Below are 12,623 nucleotides of genomic sequence, written 5' to 3'. Positions count from 1 at the left end.
CTGTTATTTAAATGATTTCCTCTTGTCTGTATACTATATTTTCCTGCATAAATAGCATTTATAGTTGTGGACCCAGGAACTTAGACTTGAACATCAGGACCAGGACTGGAGCACCAGATATCAGACTTCGGCCTGAAGGATTTATATCCAGGACTTGAACTGGGACTTCACTTGGATTTAGCTATAGGGACTTTTGACTGGACTTGAGCACAGGGAACTCAGGACATGAATACATCTCCAATGTACTGTATGTCATAAACAGGGACAGCAAATTCTCCAGTGTATAATGAACACTTCAGAGTGATTGCATATATACACTGAAACCTGTTATACATTATATCACTCTCTTACTAATCACAAGTCCAGAGTGAAAACTCACAATTCATGTTTTCGCTTAAAAACATGGTGTTCTGAGAAATGTGGTTTAACACTATCCAATGTTTGAATTTAAGACTGGTTTTGGTGTACATGCATCTGCTCCGAACAGTGTTAATTTAATTTATGGTTTATTGCTAGTGCTACTGTTGCAGTCTTGTAATAAAATCTGTGCATTACCGCTTAAATCTAGACAGTTTGTCTAATGGCGGGATTATGCTTCTTTAATTCCAGTCTGCAACTTTTTATTGGATGCTAAAGACACAGGAAGAGGTGAGTTAATGTTATATGTTTATTTCAATAAAAGATTACATAGTATTATTTGGGGTGACCCACATTGCTACCCAGTTAAAGGTGACCAAAAATGTTATTATTTCAACTGTGTTGAAACAAACATCTCTGTATAATTATTTTTGTCTATTTTATGTTACAACATATTTTCTTAACTTATTCTTATAAAGATAAATACAGAAAATGCTTTTTCAGAAATATAAAATATTGCAATGGTTGACATTAGTTCCTCAGCAACTTTCATAGTGCAAAATAACAATTGAACATCATAAAGGTCCTTCCAAATTTAAATATAAGTGGAGTTACAATCAGTTAATAATTAAATAACTCGTGCAAATTGTTATCAAATTGTCACACTGAAAATATAAGTCTTCTGCTACCCACAAGTGTTTTGACTATGGCTTTGAAAAACAGTATCTGCAGTACCTTTTATCTAAGAGATAATGTGCAGTTGTTACATACACTTATAGACAAATAGATTAAATATATTTACCCAATGATTATAAAAAAAAAACATTGGTGATTACTGTCAAAAAAACATTGGTGATTACTGTCAACTATTACTTTGACATCAAGGATGATAATTTCTTATATCCATATGAGGGGATTTCATAGAGCTTCATTCATACATTTTGTCTAGAAACATATGTGAGGAGAACGCTTCAATATTGTTTAAAAGGGTAATTGCATATTATGTGACATCTTAGATATCAAAAATGCTTAATTCACGTGTTTTTGCTTGTGTATATTCAGAACATAGGGACATTTACATTAAATAGAAACTTAGTTTACAAGTTAATAAGGTTAGCTTGGTTTATTTTATACACTTCATCAAATAAGATAATGTATCTCATGTCTGCGTCTATGAGAACTGGAAAACAGTAAAACAATGCCAAAGCATTTATGACACAAGCTATTAGCTAGCCATCAGCTGTACCATTACTACTGTCAAAGCAAGAAGCAAGGCAGTCAGAGAGAAGGCAGTTGGTCTGGGAGCACCTGAATTGACAGAAAAAGTGATATGGTTCAGTTAATCATTTAAGTAGATTGTCTTTTTATGTTTCTGTTAAAATGTTGACTTTGCTTTCATACATGTTTAGTGAATGTGATTTTGAATACTTACCAGAAACGCTACCCGGTACAATAGTCAGGTTGGTGTTATTTACATTGTTTAGGAAAGTTGCGACTACACTGCTTGCAGAAGGAACCGAAGATTTGTTGCTGAACACTAATGTCATGTTGGTAACTACAGATCCATTCCTATTGAGGAGGAGAAGAAATTGACGACTCTCAGAAATCATTATCCTCATAACATTATCCTCATAACTGTCATAATCAAATTCACACAGGATTCAGAAGGTACACTTACGTGAATGAATTCAAAAGGGAACGACGGAAGTTTGGTGTGTTCTTGAAAATGGTGTTCACCTGCAATGGAAGATATAATAACAGTTACCATGATTGGCAGATATTAGTTGACTGGGCCTCTGAATTGTGCCGTGGTGAAGTCACTGCCTTGTAGTTAGCTGATGCATTGCAAGGCCGAGGTCAGAATCCTGCTTGTGGATTAGTCCAGTGGTCCCATAGAGGGCGGTGGAATTCACCAATATGTTCATTTGTCTTTTAATTAAAGGTACACCACTTGGGTACATGGGCAGAGAGGGATTTTAACTGGGTGGATGTATATTGCAAAAGAAAATTAAAACTACCTTCTACCTCAATTGAGCTCACAGCACACAAGCTGCTACAAGGAGTAGATATATCAAAACAAGGCAAGGGAACCAAATTACTAATCAGGCAATGTTGAAAGTGCAATATTAAAAACTCTTCAGTAAAAATGTTACTTTAAAAAGTGTATAGATCTGTAATAAGTTTTTGTTTTGTTTCTTAAACATACTGTACGTTTCCTTTGGGGAAAAGTTCACCCTGGAAACAACAGTTTATCCTAATTAATGTATTCAAATCCAATGTATTTTAGTCCTCACTAAGACAACCGTTAAAAGGTCTCTGTTCTCAAATGGGAGGTCCCAGAGTATGGTATGTTCTATCTGAATAATCTTTGGATCTAACAATAGAATGCCCACTGATATCAGGCTCTCTGCTGTGGTGTCCTGTACACCGTATTGCTCTTAAAGTATATGGATACTTACCGCTGTGATCACCATACTGGCCAGACTTTTGAAAGCTGAAGATGCCGGGTTGTTGAGATCTGAGGTGAAAATCTGATTGAGACTGAACCGAAATCTCAGGGTTCCTTCAGTAGGAGATGGAGGGTCAGTTGATATGACTGTGGTGGTTGTGGTGGTTGTGGGGGTTGTAGTAGCAGCAGTTGGAGCAGCAGTTGCCGTAGCAGTTGGAGCAGCAGTTGCCGTAGCAGTTGGAGCAGCAGTTGCCGTAGCAGTTGGAGTAGCAGTTGCTGTAGCAATTGCCGTAACATGCTGGGTAGTTAAGGCAATGGAAGTGGCAGTTGCCGTAGCAGTTGGAGTAGCAGTTGCTATAGCATTTGACGTCACATGCTGGGTAGTTAAGGCAATGGAAGTGGCAGTTGCCGTAGCAGTTGCCGTAGCAGTTGCTATAGCATTTGACGTCACATGCCGGGTAGTTAAGGCAATGGAAGTGGCAGTTGCCGTAGCAGTTGGAGTAGCAGTTGCTATAGCATTTGACGTCACATGCTGGGTAGTTAAGGCAATGGAAGTGGCAGTTGCCGTAGCAGTTGGAGTAGCAGTTGCTATAGCATTTGACGTCACATGCTGGGTAGTTAAGGCAATGGAAGTGGCAGTTGCCGTAGCAGTTGCCGTAGCAGTTGCCGTAGCAGTTGGATTGATGATTGGTGTGGATTCTGTTGTTGACACATTGGATGTTGATGTTGAAGTAACAGCCGCAGTTGTTACTGTTGTTGTTGGGGCATCTGTTGGAGCAATTCCTGGAATAATCATAGTTAAATGTTTTACAATTAAAGAATTGAAACATGTTTTGTTTACATGTCTATCCTAGTAAGTACACCAGGGATAATTCATTTTCACTCGCTTTTGTTGTTAGAGAAAATTATATTTTGCTAATTCACTTGCTATTACTTAAAGCATGTTAGGAAATATTACACAATAATCCAAATTCATAGATTCTAAGGATACACTACAGTTAAAAAGTTTGGGGTAAGTGAGAAATTTCCTTGTTTTTTATGAAAACGTTGTTGTTGTTTTTTTAAGTAAAAAAAAAACTGAATGCAATGATTTAAAGCATATCTACAATAGAAAATAGTAATAAGACAACATATACATTTTTGAAACTGAGACAATTTTATTGTTTCTTCAAAGATTAATGATGCCAGCAACACATTTCAAAAAGTTGAGACAGAGGCAACTATAAAGACTGGAAAAGTTTTGTAATGCTAAAAAACGAAACCTGTTGGAACATCACACAACTAATTAGGTCAACTGGATGGCCGTGGTCTCAAACCAATATTGGATGGCCGTGATCTTTGGACCCTCAGGCATCACTGCATTAAAAATAGACACGGTTCTGTAGTGGACATAACTGCATGGGCTCAGTAACACTTCCAAAAACTATTGTCCCGTGAACAGAGTACATCACTACATCCACAAATGCAAGTTAAATCTCATGCAAAGAAGAAACCAGATATAAACAAGATCCAGAAACGCGGCCGCCTTCTATGGGTCTGAGCTCATTTAAGATGGACTGAGGCGATGATTGCAGTCCAGATCTGTCATCCATTGAAATCATTTGGCGCATTGTGAAATAAAAAATACGACAAAAGAGACCCCGAACTGTTGATCAGCTGAAATCCTTAATCAAGCAAGAATGGGAATACATATCACTTTCAAAACTACAGCAATTGGTCTCCTCAGTTCCAAAACATGTACAGAGTATTGTTAAAAGAAGACGTGATGCAACCCAGTGGTAAACATGCACCTGTCCCAACTTTTTTTTAACGTGTTGCTGGCATCATATGTTTTTTCCAAAACAATAACATTTCTCAGTTTAAACATTTAATATGTTGTCTTTGTACTATTTTCTATTAAATATAGGGACAAATGATTTGCGTATCATTGCATTTTGTTTTCACCCATTTTTGGGAATGGGGTTGTACATGAAATTAGTTTCTGTAGGAAATGGGATGGTCTGGGGGTGCTTTGGTACAGGGTAAAAGGGATCTTGAAGATGGATGGCATATCTTGCCATACCATGTTGATGTTGCTTGATTGGAGCCAATTGGGACAATGATCCAAAGCACAGCTTCAAACTATGCAAGAACTATTTACGGTAAGAAGCATTCAGCTGGCATACATGGTGTGGCCTGCACAGTCACTGAAACTCAACGCTATTGTGGGAGCAGCTTGACCGTATGGTAAATATTAATTGCCCATCAAGCCAAGCCAACCCAACTTGTGGGAGGTGCTTCAGGAAGCAATGGGGTGAAATCTTTTTAGATTACCTCAACAAATTGACAAATTGAATGCCAAGAATCAGCAATGCTATTATTGCTGATTAAATTGTTATTTCAATTAAAAATCATTATTTCCAACCTTGTTAAATAATGTATTTGCTATTCAGCTAGCTATATTTACTATTAAAACAAATTTCAATGTAGTGTTTTTAATATATAAACACATGAAAATTCCCAATACAAAGTCATACAAAGTTATATCTTTATAAAGCTATTCAAAAGTATAACTCCAAATAAAACTGTTTCAATCAAATACTTTTTGGTTTTATTTTCAGCTTGCAAGGTTAATAAACAACTACACTGCTTAGCCTTACCAGCATCATGCTAGCACAGCTTGCGGCTGTCAAAACCTAGCTAATTAACTGCTTTTATTGCAAATTGAGCCACAATAAAGTTTTATGTTTGCTTTATAATTTGCTAGCTAGTCAGAATCAGAATATTTTTTAATTGGTACATTTAAACATTTATGCATGGTGCAAAGGTCCTGCTACTGATAGACAACATATTACAGTTCACATTAAATAACTGTATGCACAAAGTGTGGTGGGCATATAAGATAATGGGATATCAATAAATTACAGATCATGTACACATTTAGACTTCTCACCCATGACTGTAATTGTTAGTGACAGAGACATTGATGGGAATGAAAATAATGTTTTGAAGGCCTAATTTTACCCTAATACAAGTACTAAAACTAATTCACTTCAACCATGTGGATAGTGATTTAATAAATGCATGAATTTCAGAACATACTGATTTCACGAAAGATGTAGGCTAATTTGTGGACCCCTTTTATTAAATAAACCCCTTTTATTGTGTATGTGTCAAGACTTTAAATCACTCATAAAATAATATATATGTAGGCCTGACTGGCCAATGTTTTGTGTGAAATTCCACAAGCTCATAAATAATGTGGTCTATTATGGGAGTCCACTTTGCTAGGATGGAGCCACTGGAGGGTCCAATTAGTCACTACACCCTTAATAATGTTCACTTTCACAGCTCTAGAAAACCTATGCAAATGTGGGGGTGTGGCTGAACCTGTGAATGGAGGGTGAGGTGGAGGGAGGAGAGGTTCATTTAGGATTCAGAAGTTCATACACCGTTATGTTAACCAGATTTCAATAGACAATGAACACCTTGGACGAGCACATCCAAAGGATGATTTTAGCAAGAAGAAGACAATGCACAACTTGTTAGGTAGGTGAAAAAAGCTCACTAGCATTAATTTGACTTTATCTAGATTGTGGGAGGTATTAATTTCTCAACTGAAGGGTCATAAATTAATCATCCCCATGTGAATGAAAAATATTAAAAATAAAAGATACAATGTAATTACAAAGGTGTGTGAGGCAATAGTTTGCCTGTAATATCAAATAATATTTGAGACTTACTTGTTGCCACAATAGTGCTTGTGTTCACTGGGAGGGAGAAATTAGAGTTGTTGGCAGCCTGTACGAAGGTAGCTACCACATCACTGGTATTAGGAACTGTGGTGACATTGTTGAAAATGAGCACACTGTCCACCACAATCGAACCTTGACTGGAACACAGATATATGAAAATGATTAAGTCAGCCAATCAGCTGAAAATGTCTTTCTGTGAAAAATGTAAAATGTAAACATTGAATTGTTTAAAGGTGATTCTGGTTCTGGCCACTACAGGAAAAACACGCTCTGTGGAGCAAAAACAGGTCCCAGAAAAGTACAGACTGTGGTATCTGTTGATACAGTGCAGTCCATGAGCATTTGTGACAGTGACACTAGTTTTGTTGTTTTGGCTCTGTACTCAATCACTTTGGATTTGAAATGATACAGTCATAATGGGGTTAAGGTACAGTGTGGGAGCAGTAGGATGAATTCTGAAGTGTACAGAAACATCTTGTCTGCTCAGATCCGACCTATTGCCTCAAAATACATTGGAGGTCCTTCACCTAGCAAGACAATGACTCCGAACATGCTACTAAAGAACGGAAGGTGTTTTTCAGGGCCAAAAAGAGAATCTTCTTAACTGGCCAATCAAGTCAATCCCCCAATCAAATCCAAAAGAGCAGGCATTTTACTTGCTGACTAGAATACAGAAAGTCAGTAATGTCCCAAAAGAAACAGGAACTGAAGATGGCTGTAGTACAGGCCAGGCAAAGCATCGCCAGGAAAGATACCCGGCATCCAGTGATGTCTATGGTTTGCAATCTTCAGTCCGTAATCTAATGCAAAGGATTGGAAATTGAGTACTAAATATGATGACTTTATTTAAGGTTATGTTAATTTGTCCAATTACCTTTGGTCCAATAAAATGAAATGGACAGTATGGAAAGGCCATGTATTCTACCAAGGCTCACAGTTTATGGATGTAAATACCCTCAATTAAAGCTGACCGTCTGCACTTTAACCTCTTAGTCACTGTTTCATTATAAATCCAGTGTGTTGGAAGACTGTGTGGAAACAACAAACTTCTGTCTGCATCCGAATACTTATGGACTCTGCTGTATGTTCCCCATGGCACTCATTTTCAAATTGGAATTCTGAGGCACGGTAGTGATTCTACAACATATTACAGTTTCAGCTTAAAATGAGATTTTTTTTTAATTAGATAAAATTACATTTTGTTGGGTGTATTCCCTAAAGTCTCAGAATACATCTTTAACTACATATCTATAAACATTAATTCAAATAAAGCACAGCGAAGCCACTTACCTGAAACCTCTAACCTCTGTGTGATTGAACTGTGATCCATACTTGGCACTATAAACAATGTTCAGCTGTAAAGATAAAGAGTTATTTCAAGGAATTAACCGACCAGAGGACTTGAGAACAAAGCATTATCTAATAATACATTTAAAATGTGGTACCTTGAAAATGTAATGTACAGCAACATGTTTCTATTTTGTCTCTGGAAATGGTCATCAATTTGATATCATGGTTGAAGTTATGGATATTTTCTTTGAAATTTACGAGTAAGCTTACCACTATAGAGCATGTTGGAATTGTTCAACCATTTTGTACTGTAAATGGTTCAAACGTATATTTTTTACAAGGTTTTCAACTATTAGTTCATCCAAAATCTATACAGGGTGAAATTAGCTTTACTTTATGGTAGAATCCTCATTTATACAATTATCCATTATTTCATTATGGTTAGTATCAGGCAATAAATAAAGTGCAATAATTGACAAAACATTATAAGCAAAGCTAAACTAAAAATGTACACTCAAAAACACATCAAAGGATCAAACTTAATCATAATGCTTTCCTGTGTCCTGCTGGATCTCCTTTTCAAAGCACCATAATAATATACATTTCAGCCACAAGTTAAAACAATGTGTATGTTGTTTTTTGTAATACTTATTTTTGCAGTTATTGTAGAATGCTCTAATCCAAGTACATTTTGCATGGAAGGTAAATCTGCATTAAAAGTGCCTACCCAATATACACAATGTCACTAAAATGCTGAAGATCACCTATGTCCATTGATGCTATTCAACAATCCTAATATGCTCACTCCAGGCTGTAGCCAGAAGCAAATAATTAATAATTTAAGCAACAAGGCGTAGTAAATGATCAATATACCATGGTATACCCCCTGCTCCCTTTACACAAACAGCTGCACCTCCAGTAGCACTGAGCAGGCAAGATACTGAGCCAACTGGTCAAAAGACCTGCTTAACAAGGTAACTTTATGAAGATGGAAAAGGATGGAAAAAGATATCCAAAGCCTTGCAAACGCCAGGCAGTACTGTTCAATCACTTATTAAGAAGTGGAACATTTGGGGATCTCTTGATACCAGGCCAAGGTCAGGTAGACCAAGAAATATTTCAGCCAAAACTGCCAGAAGAATTTTGCGGGACACAAAGAAAAACCCCAGGAGAAATACAGGTTACCTCAGAAGAAATACAGGCTGCTCTGGAAAAAGACGATGTGGTTGTTTCAAGGAGCACAATATGATGATATTTGAAAAGAAATTAGCTGCATGGTCGAGTTGCCAGAAATAAGCCTTTACTGCACAAATGCCACAAAAAAACCAGGTTACAATATGCCTGATAACACCTTGACCCTCCTCACAGCTTCTGGCACACTGTAATTTGGAGTGACGAGACCAAAATAGAGCTTCATGGTCACAACAATTTTTTCCTGCTCACTAATATTTTCTTTACAAATGGTACATTACCAATTCTACAAGGGTATGCAAACTTTTGAGTACAACTGTACACCTCCTGGATGTGGAGGTGGATGGCAAATATTGGGGCTGATCCCACTCACCTTGGAAATGGACTATTCAGAACTCTCCCCTCTGGCAGAAGGCTGAGGTCTATCAGGACCAAAACCTCTCACCACAAGACCAGTTTCTTTCCTACAGCAGTATGCCTCACAAAAATGCCCCTGTAGCCAAACTGAATACAGCCTGCACCCCACATACACACACAACTCTCAACTGGACAAATCTACACACACCCCACATACACACACAACCCTCGACTGGACAATTCTTGCACCTTACATATTTTTTGTATATTTTCTTGTACATTTATTAATGCTCAGTCTACTGTTATCACTAAAAAATGTACAGTATATGGATGAACTATTCTTTAATTCAGTGATTTACACAACTTTGTACTTGTTTTAAATTAACATTCGAACAAAATTAATTTAATAGACTTCAAAGAAAGTAACCAAATACTGTGAATTATGAAAAAGATAATGTATTTACCGCTGTAGTCACATTGGTTGCTAGTCCTTTGAATTGAGGTGAAGTCACATTTGTCAAGTCTTCTGTAAAGGTTTCCTGCAATTTGAACATTAACTGGACAAATGGTGTTATAGGGGCCAGTGTTGTAGTAGTGGGAGTACTAGTCGTAACTGTTGTTGAAGCTGAAGTTGAACTAACAAGCAGTGTTGTTGGTGTTGGCACATTGGTGTGAGCTGAAGTTGCATTGACCGTTGTTATTTGGGGTGTTGACATAATGGTTGAAGCTGAAGATGAACTAACAAGCAGTGTTGTTGTTGTTGTCACATTGTTTGGACCAAATGGAGTTGTATTGACAGTTGGTGTTGATTGTGTTGCTGAGGTATCATTTGATACTGAGATTGTGTTGAAAAGGGGTGTTTGTAGCGATGTTGTTGACCCATTAGTTAGAGCTGAAAGTAGTGTTGTTGGTGTTGTCACATTGTTTGGAGCAAATGGAGTTGTATTGACAGCTGGTGTTGATTGTGTTGCTGAGGTATCATTTGATACTGAGATTGTGTTGAAAAGGGGTGTTTGTAGCGATGTTGTTGACCCATTAGTTAGAGCTGAAAGTAGTGTTGTTGGTGTTGTCACATTGTTTGGAGCAAATGGAGTTGTATTGACAGTTGGTGTTGATTGTGTTGCTGAGGTATCATTTGATACTGAGATTGTGTTGAAAAGGGGTGTTTGTAGCGATGTTGTTGACCCATTAGTTAGAGCTGAAAGTAGTGTTGTTGGTGTTGTCACATTGTTTGGAGCAAATGGAGTTGTATTTACAGTTGGTGTTGATTGTGTTGCTGAGGTATCATTTGATACTGAGATTGTGTTGAAAAGGGGTGTTTGTAGCGATGTTGTTGACCCATTAGTTAGAGCTGAAAGTAGTGTTGTTGGTGTTGTCACATTGTTTGGAGCAAATGGAGTTGTATTGACAGTTGGTGTTGATTGTGTTGCTGAGGTATCATTTGATACTGAGATTGTGTTGAAAAGGGGTGTTTGTAACGATGTTGTTGACCCATTAGTTAGAGCTGAAAGTAGTGTTGTTGGTGTTGTCACATTGTTTGGAGCAAATGGAGTTGTATTGACAGCTGGTGTTGATTGTGTTGCTGAGGTATCATTTGATACTGAGATTGTGTTGAAAAGGGGTGTTTGTAGCGATGTTGTTGACCCATTAGTTAGAGCTGAAAGTAGTGTTGTTGGTGTTGTCACATTGTTTGGAGCAAATGGAGTTGTATTGACAGCTGGTGTTGATTGTGTTGCTGAGGTATCATTTGATACTGAGATTGTGTTGAAAAGGGGTGTTTGTAGCGATGTTGTTGACCCATTAGTTAGAGCTGAAAGTAGTGTTGTTGGTGTTGTTACATTGTTTGGAGCAAATGGAGTTGTATTGACAGCTGGTGTTGATTGTGTTGCTGAGGTATCATTTGATACTGAGATTGTGTTGAAAAGGGGTGTTTGTAGCGATGTTGTTGACCCATTAGTTAGAGCTGAAAGTAGTGTTGTTGGTGTTGTCACATTGTTTGGAGCAAATGGAGTTGTATTGACAGTTGGTGTTGATTGTGTTGCTGAGGTATCATTTGATACTGAGATTGTGTTGAAAAGGGGTGTTTGTAGCGATGTTGTTGACCCATTAGTTAGAGCTGAAAGTAGTGTTGTTGGTGTTGTCACATTGTTTGGAGCAAATGGAGTTGTATTGACAGTTGGTGTTGATTGTGTTGCTGAGGTATCATTTGATACTGAGATTGTGTTGAAAAGGGGTGTTTGTAGCGATGTTGTTGACCCATTAGTTAGAGGTGAAGTCACATTCAAAGAAGGGAATGTTGCTGGCACAGTGGCTATGGGTGAAGTTAAAACTGTGGTTGGGGCCTCTGTTGTAACGACACCTGTAATAATCATAATTTAGTGGGGGGAAAATGATAAGATTAGCACAATTTTAATAGCATTTGAAGAGTTAGACTAACCATTAGGTACACCAACTATAATTACCAGTATGATGTACAGTATAATTGAATTTGTATGTATAAATCGGGTGGTGTGAAGCATATGAGACCATACACCATGGGTACGACATCACATCACTTTTTACTACTAATCAGGGATGCTTTTTAAGAACTGCTCGAAGACATACCATATTAGACATAGACCACACCCCCTGATGTCTTATTATTTATATATACAGCTCCGGAAAAAATGTAGAGACAGCTGCACCTTTTTCTTTCCTTTCCAAAAAAGTTGAGAAGGATACTTTTGAGTAAGGAACAGAAGCATTCAATTTGCAGTGGTCTCTTAAGTTTAACCCTTCTGTTCCTCACTCAAAACCTTCCATTTTGACTTTTTTGGAAAGGAAAGAAAACGGTGCAGTGGTCTCTTAATTTATTCCAGAGCTGTATATACACACATACACACACAGTCATGTGATAAAGAAAGTATGCCTTCTGAAAAGTGTTTACTTCATTTGATATATTTGGACATTTGAGCTACATTCCAACCACATGCATTGATGTAACCCTATTAAACAATTCACCAAAAATTATTTAATTAAAATAAACAAAATGTTTATGCAATGAGTTAGTTCCTACCTTTGCCATCAGATACATTTGCTGTAACGGAATCAGGAAAATCCTTTTAGCGGGTCAAGCCTTCAATATAGATTTTAAACTTGGTCTGGTTTGGTCTTATGGGAGTGTGATAACACAGTGTGATAACACATCATGTCAAAATGTATCTGAAAGAGGGGTTAAAAAGTATTTTCCAAGCATTCTGAAGTCC

The 12,623-nt window shown here is 37.3% G+C and overlaps 1 protein-coding gene across 1 annotated transcript in view; it reads right to left on the bottom strand.

Annotated features, from left to right (window-relative positions):
* Positions 1–653: 653 nt before the first annotated feature.
* Positions 654–12,623, bottom strand: part of LOC109615185 (mucin-2) — a 32,314-nt gene continuing 20,344 nt past the window's right edge. Inside the window, exons 8-14 of the mRNA XM_029118123.2 lie at positions 9,843–11,737; positions 7,831–7,895; positions 6,529–6,677; positions 2,817–3,589; positions 2,036–2,094; positions 1,790–1,926; positions 654–1,665 (exon numbers count right to left, since the gene is read on the bottom strand). Of these exons, the coding sequence (XP_028973956.2) occupies positions 1,583–1,665; positions 1,790–1,926; positions 2,036–2,094; positions 2,817–3,589; positions 6,529–6,677; positions 7,831–7,895; positions 9,843–11,737 (3,161 nt within the window). The 3' untranslated portion in view covers positions 654–1,582. The remainder of the gene's footprint in view (positions 1,666–1,789; positions 1,927–2,035; positions 2,095–2,816; positions 3,590–6,528; positions 6,678–7,830; positions 7,896–9,842; positions 11,738–12,623) is intronic.

Source organism: Esox lucius, chromosome 25 (genome assembly GCF_011004845.1).
Source record: "Esox lucius isolate fEsoLuc1 chromosome 25, fEsoLuc1.pri, whole genome shotgun sequence".
In the NCBI taxonomy this organism is placed as follows: Eukaryota; Metazoa; Chordata; class Actinopteri; order Esociformes; family Esocidae; genus Esox; species Esox lucius.
Note: the sequence above shows the minus strand (reverse complement) of the source record. Positions and strands in the feature narration are given on the sequence as shown.